At 38.2% G+C, this 21,060-nt stretch overlaps 1 protein-coding gene across 1 annotated transcript in view; it reads left to right on the plus strand.

Annotated features, from left to right (window-relative positions):
• Positions 1-21,060, plus strand: part of LOC126267261 (putative serine protease K12H4.7) — a 92,539-nt gene that overhangs the window by 53,222 nt on the left and 18,257 nt on the right. The window contains exons 5-7 of the mRNA XM_049972329.1: positions 2,429-2,564; positions 11,160-11,476; positions 15,286-15,418. Coding sequence (XP_049828286.1) covers positions 2,429-2,564; positions 11,160-11,476; positions 15,286-15,418 — 586 coding nt within the window. The remainder of the gene's footprint in view (positions 1-2,428; positions 2,565-11,159; positions 11,477-15,285; positions 15,419-21,060) is intronic.

The following is a 21,060-nucleotide window of genomic DNA, read 5'->3' on the forward strand; positions in this document are numbered from 1 at the left end:
ACTGATCTCTTAGTACTGATACTGTTGATGAAATTTCTTCTTCTATTTCTTCACTTCAGGTATTAACCAAATTTCCTGTTACCATACCTATCTCATTGCATCCTTCCACTCTCCATAGAAGTCTCATTTCTTGAGCCAGTTTTCTACTGTGTTGGTGTCTTGTTGTTGCCCACTTCCATAAGTACATATATATTAGTACTGCTATATTTAATTTGTGACCCACATCATGGTTATATTTGTAAGTGGTGTCGCATCCTAGGTACTTAAAATATTCAACTTGCTCCAAGATTTTATTACTCAAGATTGTTTTAGATCTTACTGATTGTCTGCCCTGATATGCCGTCACTTTCATTTTATCTACTCACAATGTTAGGTTGTTTTTTGAGGCTATCTGGTGCAACTTATGGATTCCCATTAGAAGGCCAGATTTGTTCTCTGTAATCAGAGTAATGTCGTATGCATATAAAATTACATGAATCTAGTGCTATGATCTAAAAGAACTCTATTTACGTTCAACATTTTCCATTTGCTGATAACTTCATATACTTTGAGAAATAGAGCATCCTTGTTGTACTGCTTTGTTTGTGTTCATTGGTTTTGTTGTTATATTTCACATACCTATAATAATTTCAGTGTTTGTGTATTAGCTCTTAATAGCATTTATAAGGTGAGATGCATAACTTCATTCAGCCATGACGTTCCATAGAATTTCTCTATTCACATTATCGAAAGCTTTCTCGAAATCCATAAAAGAGAGATGGGTTTCCCAATTGAACTCTCATCCCTTTTCTATAACCTTTATAAAGCCTGATTGTTCTTCAGAACTAATTTTTCTATGATATTTTTAAGTCTTGCTTTCAGGATTTTGGCATGTAATTTATAGGCTGAATCCAGGAGGCTTATACTGTGATAGTTACGTTATGTAGTTCTATCGTCCTTTTGAAAGATAGATATTATTTTAACTCTCAGCCAGCCATTTGGTACTTCCCTCATTTCCCCAATATCTATTAACTATCGATCCAGGAATAACCATCCACACTTGCAAAGTCCCTATTAATACCATGTGAACCAGTGGCTTTCCTATTTTTAGTGGATTTTATAGTGTCCGTCGTTCCTCTCATATCAATATTGTCCATGGCTTTGGCATCATTTAGTTCAGGTATCATCATACCACAAACTTTTATAATGAGCTATGCATTCATTCTCTCCTATATTATTAACTTTTATATGATCATTTTCTAGTCTGTTGAATAGTTTCATCACTTTATAAGCAATAGTTTGTGTGCCATGTAAATCATACTGTATATTACCAGTAAAATGTTCCCATCATTCTGCATGCACTTTCCGAGTTATGCATTTCTCATTATTACTCTTCTCTTTATATTCAGTATATTTTTCATTTGTGGGATTATATATGTAGATCTTGAAAGTTTCTTGTTGTTCTATAATTGCTTTTTCTGTCTCTCTCATTCAAATCCTCACTCCTCGATACTTCCTGTAGTTCCCTCTCTTCCCCAAACCTAGTTATCTATATTTGATAGGGCTTTTTTAAGTTTTTCCATTCTTCGTTCAAGTCTTCTACTGTTTCTGAATTTGATAGTTTCTTGTTAACAATTTTTGATACAGATCTCATGTGCTGGTATCTTCTAAAAGGTAAACTTGAAGAACCTATTCTTCTTTTTGATTCTTAATTGTTTTCTTTGATCCTTAAGTGTTTTCTTCGATTATCTCTATTTTGCATAGATGTCAGATATCGATACCAATAAGAAGTGATCTCATTCAATATTCACTCCTCAAAAAACTGGTATCTGAAACCTGTCCAGGAAATCCCTCTTTTGTTATTATATAATCTATAATAGTGTATATCCTCTTGCTGACCAGGTAAATTTGTGTATTTCTTTCCTCCTAAAGAAACTGTTGGTAATTTTTAAATGATAAAAAGTAGCAAAATCTGACTCTTTTCTTTTTTGATTGGATATGTATTCTCCAAATGTGACAGCTGTTTTTGGAATTGGTATATTTGCAAGTCTTTCATTGTGATCTCCCGTAAGTAAAATCTGATTTTTATTGTATCCTGTAACTGTTTGTATGAGGCCTTGGACTCATCAGTTTTTCCTTCTTCTGAGACATAAGTTGCTATTTTTCTTAGGATTACACTCAGATATTTAATTCCTACTAGAAATTTTCAGTGTCAATAGTTAGAAAAGGATGAGTATTGGATGAGAGGTATGGTATATGATTTTAATAGAGTATGAGCCAATGTCGATTTTGCAGATGTTATTTTTAAGACTGGCTATCACTTTAAAATTGTCAATTTTAAACAGTGTGGTGATTTTTCATTTTGCAGTATCTGGAGTTTTTAGTTAAGATTTCCTCATTTCATGTTAAAAATTAATGTAAAATCTAAATTCCAACATGTTTGTTTCAGAATACTATAGAGTTGTTAGCGATGCCTTAGCTACCTCAAGTGCTGACTGTGTATCAGCTGTGGAGCGTGCCACTGCACAAATTTCTATAATGCTACAACATATGGTGGGGCAACAGACACTAAAAAAAATGTTCAGGTATGTTAGCATCTTTTGAAAATGGTATGCAAAGTTGTAGTGCCATTTTCAGCATTGTGATAGCTTCACAGTTGACTTGTATCACTCATAAAATTTTTGTATATAGTTGGTGCTGTGTAAAGCGAAGAGCTAGTTGATTTTGATGAATAGTAAGGCTCCACATTATTTGCAGTTCATTCTGTAGACAAATATGAATATGCATTGCACAAAGTTCCTGGTTATCCTACTACACTTAAGATATGCTGTATTTTGTGTCCCATGCTTTCAGTTCGCTTTCAGGAAGTTATTGTCCAATTTTTATCTGTTTCTGTTTTTCATTCACATTTTTCCTGATGACGATTCTCATTTTCCATAGAGTGTAAACATCAGTATAGTCAAACAAATCTTGTGGTGCATACTCTGATAACAGATAGCTACATTTCAGTGCTGTGAAATGCATATAAATGGGTTCCTCAGTTGCCTTGCTTTCACTCCTCTAAAGAACAAACTGTATATCTGCATCATTAGCATCTCTCAGTTTGTAGGTATCACTTTATAACACAATCACAGATGTTTTCATCATCTACAAATATGCCTTAACAACCAGAAATTTGTTTCACAAGATTGTTGGACAAGTAGTAGTACCACTTTCTTGATTACACTAACTTTCAGTGTCAATTTCGGCAGAGGCTGTTGCTATTTTCTTCGATGAATGAACTATTGTAATCTAGTAAAACTTGCTCAAAATGGAATTTGCCAGTGACTAAAATAATTTTCCAAATTGGCAAGTTTCCGGATTACACAAAACGTGAGTTTTGGGCTATGTAAAATTTGTCAAGTATCATGCACAAAAGTACAGTAAAAATTTTTAATTATGTGCATACTGTATTTATGTACTTTCACTTCAGCATGGTATATGTTCATTTACTGTATATTGGACAGTAGAATACTGGACTGTTACTAATTGATAAATAACATGGCATTTCTATATTTTTACTTGAACTTAGAATTCATTTATTATTGTATGTACATACATACTATTCCCATGTTTATTTGCTATTTGCTTTACATTTCACATTTTTTGCCACATATCAGTGAGGGAAACTTGTTTTAATTTCCTGTTTAAAATTGTTTTTCTAGGCAATGTTTTGCACCGTACAATAGTTTCAACAAGTTGGGAGAATTTGTGCGTTATACAAATTGTCATAACATCGTTTATGCATGCAATGGCTTCTTCAGGCATATTAGTTTTTCTAGGAACATCATTTTGCTCCTCATCTTCTTCCTTTGTTTCTTCTTCATTATCCTTTGTGTTGCGGATTTCTATTAAATCTGTTGCTGAGGTGAAAGTGGCGTGAGTTGACCGAAAGTCATCACTTTGAATGTAATCATCTGCACTACATGAAACGTTTCGTATTTTCATTAATTCAGCAATAGTGGCTGCATTTTCTGGAACTTCGATGGCCTCAGAAGTGTCTTGCTCTTGACCCCCAATCCACACTTTGTTGAAGCACTTGGTGACAGTTTGGGGTTTTATTTCCTTTACTGCCAAGCCAATCCAATTTACTGCATCCAAGACAGGCCGTGCAAGAGCAAACGCATTTTCGGCTTCTTCAACACTAAGAGTAAGAGATTGCATCAGTAATCGCGTATAATGACACTTGAATGTGTAAATAACCCTCAGGTCATAGGTTGTGTGAGGCTGGTTGAATTTGGAGGGAACCAAGCCAATTTTGCATTAGATGATGATACTATCAGGTGGCAGGTTGCATTGTCTAGGAAAAGGAGAACTTGGTGATTTAATTTTTTCATTTTGGCATTGAAAGAGCCCAGCCATTTATCCGTAAGACTATGCCTCTTTATTGCTTCACCATGTGACTGGAAGCTTACTGATGTAAATGTTTTTGAAACAATGCAGTTTTGCTGCCTTTCCAGTCACCAGGGGCTTCTCCATTTCAACTAACGTGTTTCCACACAGCGAGTCTTTCCTTGGACTCTTATCCACTGGTGAACTTTTCACCTCGAATTCTTAGTGATTTTGAAGGTGGAGCGTGATAAAACAGTCCCATTTCATCAGCATTGAACATGTCTTTTGGGTCATAATTCACAATTAAGTTGGACGTATTGTCTTCCATTCTGTTTCTATACTTCCTGCACATTCTTAGCTCCCCCACATTATTGATTCCACACGATATTGTGTGTTTCAAAACTGTCCAGCCATCCTGTGGATGTCTTGAAGTCCATAATTCCAAGCCCTTTAGCGACTTTCATTCTGCAACATGGGTCCAGATAAAGGTAAGTTTTTTGCCCACGCACTTACAAACCATTCCCACACTATTTCATTAATTTCTTCATTTCCAGTCTCCTTCGCCTTTCTTGTCATCTGTCCATTCTCTTTCATCCAGAACGTTATCCATGTTTCTTAAAGTTTCATAAATTTGTGTTTTACTGCATCTGAAACGGAACATAATTTTGTGCACAGAGAATTTGTCTTTCTCACTCCCAACAATTACATTAATCTTTTTGTTAACTGTTGATGACACATACCATTTATTTGACATCATGTTATTGTATCTCTTAAAGTGCTACTAGTCAACTGAAACTGGCAGAAAATAATGACCTTGCCGGGCAAAACCATTGTTTAACGGAACAATACCCACCTCTTTCACTGCGCACATTGCAGCAGTGTGTTGGTAGATGTGCAACAATGTTCCTCTATTTACAGTCATGTGTCAATAATGAGGAAAACGAGAAAGCTGACAAACAGAGCGCTGATGAACGAACCATTTCCTTTGATGTACTGTACCTACAGTGAGCGTAACTTATTCGTTGTTGCACAGAGCAGCATGGTTTTAGGTCCACACCAGCAGCACTGCGCTGCACTGGTCCTCTTTTTTTGGTTTTGTGCCGCTTAACAGAAATATTAAAAGTAACATCCTTGTAGTCATCAATAACTAATTAACTGTATATGGTACCATTGTATAGGCTCTTTTCTGCATTATACAATGAATTATTAAGTATGTTCTAAGATTTGCTTTCCGTTTCTGCATTAGGCATGTTCTACTTTTTACATAAAATCAGCATATAAAAGTGCACTGAGAGCATAGAGACTGAAATACTTATGTCGTTTGGGCAGATTTCCGAATTGTACATATGCTGATTTGAGCAAGTTTTACTGTATTAAAGCTGTCCCAGATGTTGCAATTACCATGAATTGCTTTGAGCACTTTTGGGGAATTTCCATAAACTAATTGTGTCTGAACTTTTTCGCGCAAACTGTTACATGAGATTTGATGAACAATGGTTCACAGCTCTGATGACACCGCCTTTGTCTATTAGCAGATCGTAACACACAGTAGAAGGTACTTCTCAAAGATCATTCCATAATCTGAAACATCTTCTGCAGGATGACTAGCTGCTTTGTAGAGTAAAAGAATACACTTTCATGTAAACAATTCCCTTCCAAACACACATGTACAACATGACCAAACTTAGAATAGAAGCAGTCTCTGAGCATCGTACTATCCTATGAGGCCCCTTTCTAATGTATGTACTGAAGTGGTAAGTTCATTAGTCCTTTGAGCATACAAGCTGTTTTTTTTTTTCCGTTTGCCAATAATGAACGACTTCAGTTTGTTTTTGCCTGAAGAAAGTGTGCAGAATAAACTGTTAGCCTTTCTTCCTCAGGCTATATATCCAGTAGCATGTGCTTCAGCCAGAGAGGATGGAGTTTGTAGAGTCACAGTACAGTCCAATTTTGTTAGTGTTGTAAACTCTTTCAGGGAGAAAACTGTGCTATATAACTGAAGAATTTATCACAAATTGCAATAGCTGTGTCTTTTAAAGAATTAAATTTCTAGCGTTGAACGGCAATTTCTTGAATCTCATCTCAGTAAATCAAGTAAGTCATCCGAATGAAATATCAAATTTACCTTCTTTCTTCAGAGTTTCTGGAAACCATCCCACTTCCTGTATTAATATCGGCCATGTTACGGGAACTCCTCCTGCTTTTCAGTTTGAACTTCCATGCTGGAAAGTAGTAGTCAGCATACAAAATTATTTCCTGATGTTTCATCTCCAGCTGGGGAAACCTCTTCAGTTATAAAGTGCTTGATCTCTGACCATTTCTTACACTTTGGGGGGGGGGGGGGGGGGGGGGGGTGAAATATCAGGAAATAGTTTTGTATATTGACCATAGCCTTTAAACCTGTAAATTTTAATTGAAGTAGGCACGGTCAGTGAAAGCCTGCATTGTCTTTCTGCTGTAACCATGTTATTGCTTCATCTAGTTTTGTGTAAGTTGAAGTTTTCAGCCACTTATGCTAGCTGTTAACTTTGGTTGAAAAATATTACGGCTTTTTATTTTTCTGTAATATCTCACTGTTTGTAATCCTCTCATAACCCTCAAAGTTTTGCTGTAGGTTCATCATTTTCTAACTTGTCCATTACATGCAATTTCTTTTCAGTTGTTAGAACACACACACACACACACACACACACACACACACACACACACACGTGTGTGTGTGTGTGTGTGTGTGTGTGTGTGTGTGTGTGTGTGTGTGTGGGCGCGCGCGCGTGTATACCTGTCCTTTTTTCTCCTTAAGGTAAGTCTTTCTGCTCCTGGGATTGGAATGACTCCTTACCCTCTCCATTAAAACCCACATCCTTTCATCTTTCCCTCTCCTTCTCTCTTTCCTGAAGAAGCAACCGTTGGTGGCGAAAGCTTGAATTTTGTGTGTTTGTTTGTGTGTCTATCGACCTGCCAGTGCTTTTGTTTGGTAAGTCACGTCATTTTTGGTTTTATATATATATTTGTTTGGTAAGTCACATCATCTTTGTTTTTAGATATATTTTCCCACGTGGAAAATATGAATCTTGTGTTATCTCCATGTGAGATATTTATGAACATACAAAGATTCCATATTTTTCTGCTTCTCTGGTGCATCACATCAAACTGGTCTTGCTTTTCAAATAGACCTCATATAACATTAAGCTGCTGCAGTTGCTAACCTTAGAAAGTTTGTTTAAATGTCCAGTAAAAACGCAAATCTGTAAGTCCTTTGAAAATTTTGTTTTATGGTAGAGGTTCTCATTGTGACAACCGAGGTGCAAAAATGTGTGAATGGATCAGAGCTACTTACGGCCATTCCAAATTTGCTACATCAAATATCCGACAGCATGCATACCAACTGATAGGCAAAATTCTGGTAATGTGTGGCATCCACTGCCCTGGGTCAGCAAAAAGCAAGTGCGGTTTGACTGAGCCACCATACATAACAGATGCATTTTTCCGGATTCTGTACCTCCAATCTGTGGACCACATGGGTTGAGGTTAATGCAAGGTCCCTCCCTTATGCGTACAGAAGTTTGTTTGGCACTCTCTGTTCATTTGCACTTTCACTTCATTGTATCTGCAAAATACACGAAATACATAGTGCTTCATGATTAGGAAAAAAGTTTGTTTCGTTCTTGCCACATATCCATTGTTCTCACACGATCGGATGTTGCGCTAGTCACCGAGAAGTGTATACTCGGTGTTCAAGTGGAACAGTTATGCAAACATAATTATCGCAAACATCAGTTAATGGATATTGCAGTCTAATTACATTTTTTTCACTTGTTTGTTTACTCATGAGTGCAGAATGAATACAATTTCAGCAAATGTGTACTTGTCAATTCCCATTATCACACCAACAACATAGCCTGCATCTTGTTTGCTGTGATGTATGGGGAGGCTTTGTCATTGAATGATTGTAGGAGGAAACAGGATGACTTAGACAAAATTTCTAGTTGGCATGATGCGTGGCAGGTAGCTCCAAATGTATAAAAATTTAAGTTAATGCAGATGAGTAGGTAAAACATAACCATAATGTTTGAAAATCAGCATTAGTAGTGTGCTGCTTGACACAGACACGTTAGTCACAGATCTGGGCCTAACAGCACAGAGTGGTATAAAATGGAATGAGCGTAAGGATTGCAGTACTTGAAGTAAATGCCCGACTTTGGTTAATTGGGAGAATTTTAGCAAAGTGCGGTTCATCTGTAAAGGAGGCTGCATATAGGGCACTAGTGTAAACTGTTCTTGGGTACTGCTTGAGTGTATAGGGTCTGCACCAGATCAAATTAAAAAAAGACATTGAAGCAATCAAGGAGGTGGACTGCTAGATTTGTTACCTGTAGATTCGAAGAACTTGCTAGTATTATGGAGGTGCTTCGGGAATTCAAATTGGACTCTGTGGAGGGAAGGCAATAATCCTTTGGAGGAATACTATCAAGAAAATTTCGAGAACAGCATTTGAAGCTGACTGCAGAACTATTCTACTGCTGTCGACATAGATTTCACATAAAGGCCATGAAGATAAGATAAAAGAAACTAGGGCTTGTATGGAGGCATATAGATAGTCATTTTCCTCTTGCCCTGTTTGCTAGTGGGACAGGGAAAGAAGTGACTAGGAGTGGTAGTGGCACACACTGTACATCCCAGTTAGTCCTAGCATTTTTATCTGTAATGTATTTTTGTCACCACTAGTAGTGTTTGTTAACAAGAAAATGCTAAATTGCACTATGATTCAGTGTCCATGTTAGACTGGCTGGGTAAGTCAGTCCAAATGTCAGACGAAGGTTTCAGCATACTACTTAGGACCGTACTTAGTATGGGGCTTTGGTGTTCAAATCAAACCAATGACCAATGTTTGGTTTGATAACAGCTTTATTGTTTTTTATCTTTTTGTAGGAAATGAAAAAGGGATTTGTATAGGAGAAAATATAGAAGCTTTAAACTGCAGCATTGAGAATGTATGTAAGTGCCGATGAAGGATCAAATAAATTCCATGTACCCATTAAAAAAGTCAAATGGGGAAAAGTTGCCTACCAAGTTAATAGAAAAGAGGGAGTAGTTAGAGTTCAATGATCCATTATTGTGATTAGATCATGAAAAAAATGGATTATTTGAACTGAAACCTTTTAGTTACTTTTGGAGCTTCTAAATTCAGTGGAAGATTTAGGAACTGGGAGGTTATTGGATCTTATCTGTAGCATCTGTCTATCCAGATATTTATAATCAGATTTCCAGAAAATTGTTTCTATCCATTTGCTGAAGTAGGCATGGGTAGTTGATTATGATAAAGATAGTGTGATTGATCTGACATTTCGCATGTATAAACAACTAGCTAATTATGTACATTTCCTTAATTTCAATTGGTACACAGTGTATGCACAGAAAATGTCCATCTGGACAGAAAGAAAGAAGCTGCACTGCTCCACACCCTACAATATTTCATGTTTATCCATGTAAGTTCATTATTAGGATAGCTTTCATGCCTTATGTTCGTAGTGCCTCATTAAATATTGGCAAGTTTTCCAAGAGTCATTGAGTCAGATGTATGTGCAACAAGAGGGCACACATCACTTGGTTCTGTAAAAGATGGTACTCTCATAATGAAACCAGTAGTATATAAAATTCCTTGTCAGTTTGGGGAACTGTATGTAGGCCAGACATTCAAAGACAGATGCCACACCAACTATGCCAACCAAAGGAAATTTACTAGCACCAGTCACTCTCTAGACAAAGGTTATAGTATTTAGATAAAGGACATAGCTGCCTCAACCTACAGGGACTCTTATAGTCAAAGAAACAGACATAGTACATACAGAGAATCACTGTAATAACATAATGGAATTCATCACCTATTAAACATCGTCATGAAAGACTTTGTGAAGTCAATACTGTGGTTGAGTTATTGTTATGGCTGTAGTGTTAACAATATTATGAAAAGGATAGAGTGCTACTCACCATAAAGGTGTCACATTAAGTCAAAGGCAAGCACAATGAAAAAAAGGCTGTTACATATTGAGTTTTCGGCTAAAACCTTCTTCAGAAACACACACACACACACACACACACACACACACACACACACACACACACACACACACACACACTAGCAGGCAAAAATGCACACATGGCTGCTATCTCTGGCCACTGTGTATGAAAGCAGCAATCTGGAGCAGGACAAGGAAGGGGGAGGGATATCGGGGTAGAGGTGTGAGGAGAGAAGAGCGCTGTGTGGCAGAGCACACAGGGAGTAGATGAAACAGGACAAGGCTGCCAGGTGTAGTGTCAAGAGGCTATGGGGAGGGAGGGGGGAATGGGGACCAGAAAAGGAGTGGAGCAGAGGAGGGGAAAAGACTGGCACAGAGGGGTTAAGGAATATGAATTTGGAGGACAGAGGAGGGGGCAGAAACACAGAAGTCATAAAATTGTTGATATCCCAGTGTGGACTTTCTGTTGTTAGAAATGGTTGTAATTTTATCAGAACAGACAAAAACTGCATGGTTAAAAGTCTAGTAGCAACAACACTGTGAACTTGTGGTTAGCTGCTGTTAGGAGGTCAAATTGAAGCAAAGAATTCTTTTATATGCCTTCATAACAGATTATTCAGTATTCCTTTGTGTATAATATTTTATCACACTCTGTTCTACAGTTTTTTTTGTTTCATGTACGAATAAAGTTAATAAAGACTTTGACATCTTGAAATCAATTTATGCAAATAAACTTGTTCAAAATGCATTATTTACACAGCAAATATTATTTGGTTATTTTTCTGATTTCAGATTATGTGATCCAATAAACCCTAAAATAAAAAATGACTTGTCAAACTTGTTTGAGTCATTAGCAAGCAATTTTGCTGGAGTTGTTCAGTACAATAAAGACAATCGTCAGTTTGAAGGTGCCAAAGCAACTAATATTACAATTGATGTTGTGTGCAATATCATGGTAAATGATAGTATAGGACAGCCTGTATCCAGATATGCTGCTGTAAATTCATTACTGTTAGACGCATATGGCCAGGAGTGCCTTGATTACAAGTACTCCAAAATGATTGAAGAAATGAAAGCCATTTCTTGGGATAATGAAACAGCAGAAGGAGGTAGGTGGTCATTTTTATATGATGGTTGTGTATCACATTTATTTTCCTGAATGCTTGATTTAAAAGGTGAGATGTGAAAGCTATGAAATAACGGAATCCTAATTTCAAAAGCACAAAATAATAATCTTCTGAGCTTCTGGCATGCTAATAATGAATTATGTGAAGTTGATACACTATACATAAGCACCGACATTTTGAGCACAAAAGAGATCTTTGTGGGAGGAAACTGAAGGTCCGTAGTATAAGCATGCAAAGTACTCCACAAAAAAGTTACATGATTGGAAAATTAAAAATGGATGTGTCTAAAAACATGATGTAGAAACACACTTTTTCTGAAGGGGCATTAAAATGTGGTAATTAAATGCATGTTTAAAAGTACTAGCACACAGATTGCAGAAACCAAGTGCTTTGTGTGGAAATGATCAACACACAACAATTTTATTTGACTTTGTGAAAGAGGGATCCATTTGGAGCATTTTACTGTCAGAAACAATTGTAGACATGCAGGGATGACAGTAAGAAGCACAATTTGTGTAATTAGTAAAGTTAAGTGAAGTTATATTGTCTCCCTGTGGGAGGCTGGCCAATCTTTTTGTAGAATTGCCTGGCATGTTGGACATCATGTGTTTATTGCGTTGTCAGATATGTGCCTCAAAAGTCTTCTTTTTTCAGTGTTCATTTAATATTTAAATGAGACAACTTTCAGGAAAGTATGATGTTTGCTTAGAGAGAAGGAAACAATGGCTTTCAAATACAGTGAGTCTTACATCAAACAAATTATTAGCAGAGTTGAATGTTGTTTATGTGTATCATAAATTTCTAATATTTCTTTAAACAAAATGTTGCTATGTGAAACATTTATACAGTGGATAAGGCTTACTACCACCTAAAATAACATACATAGAACTAATGTTTACAGACTTAATTTTTTATTTCTAGCAACACGAATACACATTCATAAATGAACATGGTTAATTTGATACAGAGAATGACTTCAAAAATAACCCTTGTACCAGGAGTAACATACTGTACAGCTAGTTGCTAGATCAATTACTCATACACAGTGCTGCTGCCCTCCCACTTTTTACTGTAACTTTTTAAAATTTATTATAAACCTAATTTACAAATTTAAGCTATTAGCTGGCCTGCTCTTGTGTGAACTGCTGGCCACAGCATCAGTGTAGCTGCAAGATGCAGTAATGGTATGGCTGCTGGTTGGTGAAGTGGATGGTAGGGCTTGCAGCATCAGTGTGGTGTTTTGTAGGGGTAATTCTGCCATTTTGCAAGATCTCAGTGGTATCTACATCTACATTTATACTCCGCAAGCCACCCAACAGTGTGTGGCACTAGGGAGGAACCAGTGTAGTATAGTTGAAGCATCGATTTGATGAGATCTGTGTGGAGTATGATGCGAGCACAGTCATCCAAAGCTTTGTGGATGAATACAGGGCATTCACTATGGCCTGAAGCAGCCATATGACAGATCTTGACTGAGTGGTCTTGGAGCCTTTGTCCCAACTGTGGCAGCTGGCCGGGGTGGCGTAGCGGTTCTAGGCACTACAGTCTGGAACCACGCCACCGCTACAGTCGCAGGTTCGAATCATGCCTCGGGCATTGGTGTGTGTGATGTCCTTAGGTTAGTTAGGTTTAAGTAGTTCTAAGTTCTAGGGGACTGATGACCTTAGAAGTTAAGTCCCATAGTGCTCAGAGCCATTTGAAACCCAACGGTGGCAGTTACACTGTAGAAGCCAGCAGTTTGGGTGTGCTGAAACGCGCAATGACTCCTCGTACACTTTTCTGGTAACAATGCTCATATCTGGCGTGTACATTTTGTGAGGGTCTAAAAGACCAAGTTAAGGATCTCTGCCCATTTTCTGCTTTTGCACAAACACAAGCTGCCTGAGGACCCAGTGCATCTTTCACCCTACCCATTCCTGGCAAAATGGTATCTTGTTGGTTAATGATGCTGGATGCTGCACAAGTTGGACAATTTTTGGACCAAAACGTACTTTACTTACTGACCCTGATTTGTAGTACCTTGGAGAGGGAAACCAAATTGTGCTATCCAGGTGGTGGCAGAGGTCTTTGCTGTTCTCTAGGTGGAAATGTTGGCGATGGTTGTATCTTCTGCCCACCAAGTCCATCTATTTGTGATTAAGAAAAGATATCTTTAGCTCTCTGCTTGTGGAGGGAGGGTATGTAATTCATTGGGATTTGTGCGAATCTTGCTGGAGAACATATAAGCTTTTCGGTGTCATCATGTACATTTCGTCCCACTTTGCAGTGCTAGCATTTAATACATACATGTGCCCATGCATGGACATAATCTTTAATCAGTGGTGACAAATTGTAAACACTGTCAAAAGCATCTTTTTGGAGCTTTGGCAAAATGTAGGGCCTTAGCTTGTGCAGAGAGATGTGGCTCAGTAGTGTTAACTTGGTGACTGGGATGGGCATTTGGGTGCATCACAGTCGTGTGGAAGGATCAGCCAATAAATGCTGTAATTGTGGATCTGCAGTCTGAGTGGTGGCAAGTGATTTGTAATCTGTGGTATTTGCTAACCAACAGATGCATAAAAGTAATCAGCCACAAAGTTTTCTGCTCCTTTTATGTCACACATCCATCATAAACTGGCATAATTGCTTATTTGGCCTATGCTCCTCTATTTCTTCAAGCACATCTCTTTATTCCCCCATTATTCTTTTTTGTTTCTTCATTGGCTTTCTTCTGTGGTCTCAATATTCAATAACTTTTCTTGATAAAAGCAATTTTTTATGACTGTTGATCTTCATTGATTGTCAACTGTGTAGCATCATCCTTGTTTCTTTAGTTGAAAGTATGAAGCTCGCATCTCTTTTGCGAAGACATGCTTGGCCGCTGAGGGGGCACAGCCCTTGCAGTCCTACTTCCCTTTCTGTACATGCAAGTCTGTCCTTGTACTGTCCTTTTTTACCCTCTGCCTTTCCATTGGTGCTTGAATTTTGTTTATGATTTTGCTCACTCATTTTCTTCCCTTTTGGCATTCTAAAACTTTTTATTCTTAGCTGCATGGTCCCCCTTGTTGAGTTTGACCTGCTATTCCTCTTCCAGATTTTATGGAAATGTGAACCATGCAGGATGGTGTATATTCCACCTTGTGTGCCTGACCATCTTTGCATCTTTCCTTTCTGGGCAAAGGTAATACACCCAAAACCTGACAGGTTACCATTCTGTTGTGGAGATTGTCAGATACCTGCATGATGGTAGCCCCCTGACCGTAGAGATATCACTGTTGATACTTCAACTGGAAACTCTCCTCACATGCCAAGGAGTATGTGCTTGTCATGTCCAGGCCACTGGGACTCCAGGCAGTGGTTCAATGACCAGGTAAATGTTGCTACAATGATTGGGGTTGGGAATACTTTAGTTATTACTAAATGGACCTCACAAAATGTGTAGGTAGTTCTTGTATTATCAGCAGATAGTGTATTGACAAAAAATTGTAAGAAAGTACAGTAACATTTTCTGTCATACTTATGTAAATGTAATTTAAAGGTGTCAAACACATCTGTTAAATGTGACAGACCTGATTAAATTTCAATACTAGCTTAAATATAGTACCATGTTGACAAAAACTTTCAGCAATTAGTCTTGGGTGAAAATAAATTACTTTTCTTGATATTGTTACTGGAAAATTAGTTGTCTGGTAAAAGTGTTCTGCAGCAAGTCATTCATGGAGTGATTCTTGTATTAAAAATGAAACAAAAAATATGAATGCTATAATACACATTGTCCCAGTTACTCTCTAACAAAGAAATTTTGTTAACAGGTCGTCAGTGGACATATCAAACATGCACAGAGTTTGGATTTTACCAGACATCAAGCAAAGAACCAAAATTATTTGGAGATAACTTCCCGGTCGATTTCTTTATTCAGCAATGCTCAGATATCTTTGGGCCTAAGTATGTACCTCGGATGTTTCTTGTCTGAAGTTAAAAATCTATCATAATTTGTTACCAGCTTGATGTGAATCTCAGTTCTCTAATTTTGTTGTGCTCATTTAGTGGATTTATGATAAACAAGTGTTACAAGGTTATTTATTCTCTCTCCAGAACAACCTAAAACATGTTGTTATAAAACATGTTATTGAATCAGCTGTGTCCAAAATTTTGATAATAATAGAAAACAACATCCAGCTGCACCACAACTACACTGCCAAGCAATTTCAATTCTTATTTGACATACGTGTCCCACAAACTGCCAAAATGTGTGCAGCTGAGTAGCTTGTTGTCCTGGTTGGTAAGGACGAGGGCTATCCACAAACTACATTACGTTTTGTAATTAAAAATAAATAAAGTATTGGATTTTTTTTGTTATACACAGATGAAAGCCACACTCAAATACTGCTTTTCTACATAGTTGCCATTTAAATTAAGGCACTTATCGTAGCGATGGACGGGCTTGGAAATTCCTTTGTCATAAAATTCGGCCACTTGCGCCTTCAACCACGTGGTTACCTCTTCTTGAAGCTGTGTGTCATCAAAATGCTGCATAGCCAACCACTTCTTTTTCATTGCTGGGAATAAGTGGAATTCGCTCGGTGCCAGGTCGGGACTGTACGGCGGATGAGGAAACAACTCCCACTTAAAAGATTCGAGAACTTCAGGAGTGGCATTTGCCGCGTGGGCTCGGGCGTTGTCGTGAATCAGCAAGATCTTTGAGCCCAACTTTCCCCTTTGCTTGTTTTGTATTGTTCTTCTGAGGTTGTGCAGAGTTTGGCAATACCTTTGAGAGTTTATTGTAGTGCCTCTTTCCAGGAAATCCACAAAAATCACACCTTTTCTGTCCCAAAAGATAGTCGCCATCACCTTCCTTGCCGACATTGTCTGCATGCATTTCTTGGATTTTTGGTGGAATTTGTGTGCCCCCACTGCATTGACTGCAATTTTGTCTCGCAGTTCACATGCTTAACCCATGTTTCATCACCAGTAATGATGCGATCGAGTAATGAGTTGCCATCTTTCTCGTAAGCATCCAAAAACATTAATGCTGCAGCCATTCGCTGATTTTTGTGAATCTCTGTCAAGATTTTTGGTATCCATCTTGCACAAAACTTGTGGTAACCAAGCTTTTCGGTAGTGATTTCGTGCAACAAACTTCGTAAAATTTGTGGAAAACTCATAGAGATTTCCGTTATTGTGAAATTACGGTTTTCACGGACCATGTTATTGACTTTTTCGACTAGTTCGGCAGTCACTATGCTGGGTCATCCACTTTGCTCTTCATCGTGAACGTTAGTTCGGACATTTTTAAATTTTATGACCCTTTGACGCACTCCACCTTCAGTGATTATGTTGTCCCCATACACTTCACAAAGCTGCCGATAGATTTCTATCGGTGTATAGTTTCTTACAGTCAGAAACCTTATTACAGCACGCACTTCACACTTCGCGGCATTTTCAATTAACGTTGACATTTCAAACTGTCACAGTAACTCAACGGAGTACAGCACGAACCTCTCACCAGCACGGCAGGATGCCGACTGAGCGGCGGGATGCCATGACACCAATATGGCTGCGCTAGCCCCACCCCTAACGAACACAAACGAAAATGTAATGTACTTTGTGGATAGCCCTTGTATTAACATCATTTATAACATACCAGATGGCTTCCCACACAAGTTCTGACAGGTGTGCACCATCAAGAACCAACTGTCAGAAATTGGTCTAAAGATAAAAGCTAATGAGAGATCTCCTAAGAAAATGTGCAGAAAGCCCAAAACTTGCATGGAAAAACAGTAATCAATGTAAATCATTTTCAAAATAATTGAAAGACTTCCACAAAACTAAGCAGTCACTGATTGCCCTGTGTTCAAGTCTTGATTTATTTTTGTTTATGTTTTAAAAACTGTCATATGGTGTTCCTGCAGAGCATTATTTCAGTAGAGCAGGTGCATAAACTTTCAAATTTGTTATGGTACTCCAGGTGCAAAAATTTCTTGCATTTGTCACCTAATAATAAACACTAGCGAGTATCCAGATTGTGTTGCAGTGTCACTCAGAGGAAATGTTTGTGTTAATTTCTGTTTATAGATGTGCTTTTGGATGCACAATGTTTTATTTTCATGTCTGGTGCATACTTAAATAAAACAAAGTTTTCTAACATATGGGCGGACCACATACAGCTGACATGTGAGAAGCATATAATAAATTTTGTCCACACACTTGTAGTGATTGTTCCTGTGCTTTGTTGATGGTCATTGTAAATATGTATCACAGTAGCAACTGTAGATAAATGTTTGAATCCAAATGACTTATCTGTTTGAATGATTCAGATGGGTGGCAACAGTACGTCTTATCCTGTATATTTTCCCTTAAAAATTGTAGCTTCGATGATATTGTTCGCCTTTTTCACTGAAAACCTGGTACCATTGCAAAGTTGTGGTGGCTTTGTGCTTCAGGGAAACAAGCAGCGTGCCTGGCAAATAAAGTGAAGTCAAAGCTTTAGTTAGATAACCAACAATTTCATCTCGATTCTTTACAGTACTGCTAGACTTGACACATTGTTGCTTTGCCTGCTATTTAATTTTGCATGATGCAATTTATGGCAATGACATTGTTGCTTTTGGTTGCTAATATAGCATGTGCACTGAGACACAGATTATTTTTTTTTAATTCTGTCTGATATTTGAGAAGACTTTTTGAATCAGTTCATCTGTGGGTACTGTAACTTTACAGAAGTTTGTTGACGATATAATAAATTTTGTGAATTCCTCAGTTGCCATTTTCCCATTCCCAATATTGAGCAATTGTTTAGCAAAATGTTCAGCAGATGCATCATGTTGTAGTTGTACACACATATTGATCCCCAAAGTCAATTTCTGTGTATGTTGTCATAAAAGTGATGATTTGAGACATGCATTAAATTCATTAGCCCAGTACAACTGGTTGAATTTATTGAAAATCACGAGACAGTAAAATGAGCACAATACTGAAGAGTTGTTCATTTCCTCTCAAATCTGTGTGTGTATGAAGAAGCACATTGTGCCATAATACATTTGTTCCATATAATGAATTGACACGGTTGGAGTACTTTACCCAACCCTGAATTTTTTTGTCACTATTGCGTGTTGGTGTCTGTGTTATTTGCATATTCAATGGCTGAATGCAATTTTTGGCCAAATATTTGTTGTGCCAAAACACATGTATTATTTTCATCTTGTATTGAGGCAATAAAATCATTGCTAGAAAGAGACATAGTGCTCAAAAGCTATTGTGAATACTGTATTCTGTTATGTGTTATTGTGCTCCACTTATAAGTCTGTTACAGATTACCGGTTGCCTTTCTCGTATATTATATATTGTTCCATCCAGGAATTTCCATTATTGTTACACATTGCCAGTTTGGCTCTTCCTTACCATACCCTTTTACCTTTGTTAGTGTAACTCTCTACTTATCTGAAACTCATTGTCCATTCTTTATTCCTTAATATTTCTATACGTCATTGTCCTCTACAGTACCTACTTTTGAACCACGAACTGACCAGCTTCCGTTGCAAAATTTGAATTCCTGCTGGTGTAACAGTCTACCACACTAAATAGTGCTGTGCTACAACACTCTGCACTTATGGTGACACCCGCTTTTCGAACATTTAACTCCAGTGCAGTTTTTAAATGTATTCTCCAATATTGATTTATACTGCCAAACATGGCTGAAAGCAGATATCATGTATTTATTTATTATCTCCTCGTATAATCGTGCATGATTACTTACGATTGCACATGTAAATTTGTGATCAAATTTATTTGTTTACTAATGCACCCAGTACTTCCTGCTTCTTTAAAACATTTTCTGAACTTACTGCACAACTCTCTGTAAAGTACCCACAATTTATTTCTGTTGTAACATTTCATAAATTTTCAGCTTATTATCCACCTTCTCTATAAATTTTGTGTTACTCCTGTGATTCCGCATCCATCCAAGCACGATTCCCTGCTCATTTTACCTTCTCCAATCCAGAAAACTCTCCTTTTCCTGTGGCAAACTCTGGTCACACATCCTCATTCTAAAATCCTGTCTGGTACATGGTACCTTGTGTAATGGGCTTACCATCAATATTGGCATCTGAGGGTATGATCCATTCTACCGCTAGAACCTTCACTTTTTCCAGTTTCACCAGCCGCTCATCCTCACCAAACTAGTCCTCCATACTCATACAATCCAAGCTCAAACCATATTTGACAGCCTCTATTGTTTTTGTAAATTCCATTTATTCTGTGGCCCCAGCTTCCTGAATTCCATCACTGCAATACAAACTCTTGCCCTCAAACAGTTGGGGACAGCATCCCAGCACCATTAGAGAAAGCTGTCTGAGCTACTCCTGTTGGGGCTACCTGTAGCCAGTAAAAAGCCTACTACTCTGATCCAACTTCCTGCCTGCCCCTCTTCCATCCTCAAAAACTCCTTCCACCCTTCATGAAATACACAACTCCTGAATACCTATCGTGTAAAACTGTTGTCAATCTTTCTGCCAAATCTCTGACCCAGGCAGAAGCCTCTGTATTTTCTAAAGGCCTCATCTTTAGCCCCAAATCAAATTTCAACAATCACACAGGGCTTCTGAAGGCCCTTCTTTCTTTTGCTCATTCTTTTCAGTGAAAACACTTCCTTGCCACTTATCCATTGACAACAACTTATCTAAACCCCCATGTAGAACCTTATTACAATAGTTTCAAACTCCTTTCAGCTGTGATCCACCCCCCCCCCCCCTTTCTACCCAGGCATCCCCTGGTAATCTGCCAGGTATTCTTCACTTCTAACCTGACCCCATGTACCTTTCCGAAGTTGTTCCTCAGTGAGTCCGACATCACTCATATGGAACACATTGCCATCCATAACCTGAAAGATAATGCAGACCATATCCTTTCTGTAGACAAAGGCTCCACCATAGTGGTCGTGACATGTAGTGTCTGTGGCTCAGGGTCTTTGCCATCTTTCTGACATCTCTGCATATGAACCTTATAACCATTATCCCATCCCAGAATTTCAAGATGATCTCAAGCAGCTTTTCCAGGCCTTAAGCCCTTCCCAAAACCTGACACTTGAATCTGTCTCCCTTCTCACACAAGCAACACCTCGCACTCCTGTCTTTCTGCCTACTACCCAAACTCAATCCCGCAGGTCTTTCTACTGGTCATCCTGTTGTGGCTGGGTACAACTCTCCGACAAAATAAATCTCTGCCTTTGCTAGCCAACACCTCCAAACTATTGTCAGTAACCCCCCATCCTACATTCAACTCACTACTCACTTCCTTCACTGCCTCTCCGCATTTCCTGTCATGTTACCACCAGATTCCTTGTTGCTCACTGCTGATGAACTGTCCTTGTGCGCCATCATCTCCTATGCCCATGCATATGGTCTTGCAGCCACGGAACAGTACCTTTCCCCATGTCTTCCTGATACAACATCCACCACCTCTTTCATAATTCTCTGAGCCAACCACATCCTATCCCACAATTATTTCACTTTCAAAGGCCAATCTGTGAACAAATCCCTGGTACTGCCAGGGTACTCGCATGACAAAGGCTACTTGTGAAAATGATA

Source organism: Schistocerca gregaria, chromosome 1, assembly GCF_023897955.1.
Source record: "Schistocerca gregaria isolate iqSchGreg1 chromosome 1, iqSchGreg1.2, whole genome shotgun sequence".
Classification (NCBI taxonomy): Eukaryota; Metazoa; Arthropoda; class Insecta; order Orthoptera; family Acrididae; genus Schistocerca; species Schistocerca gregaria.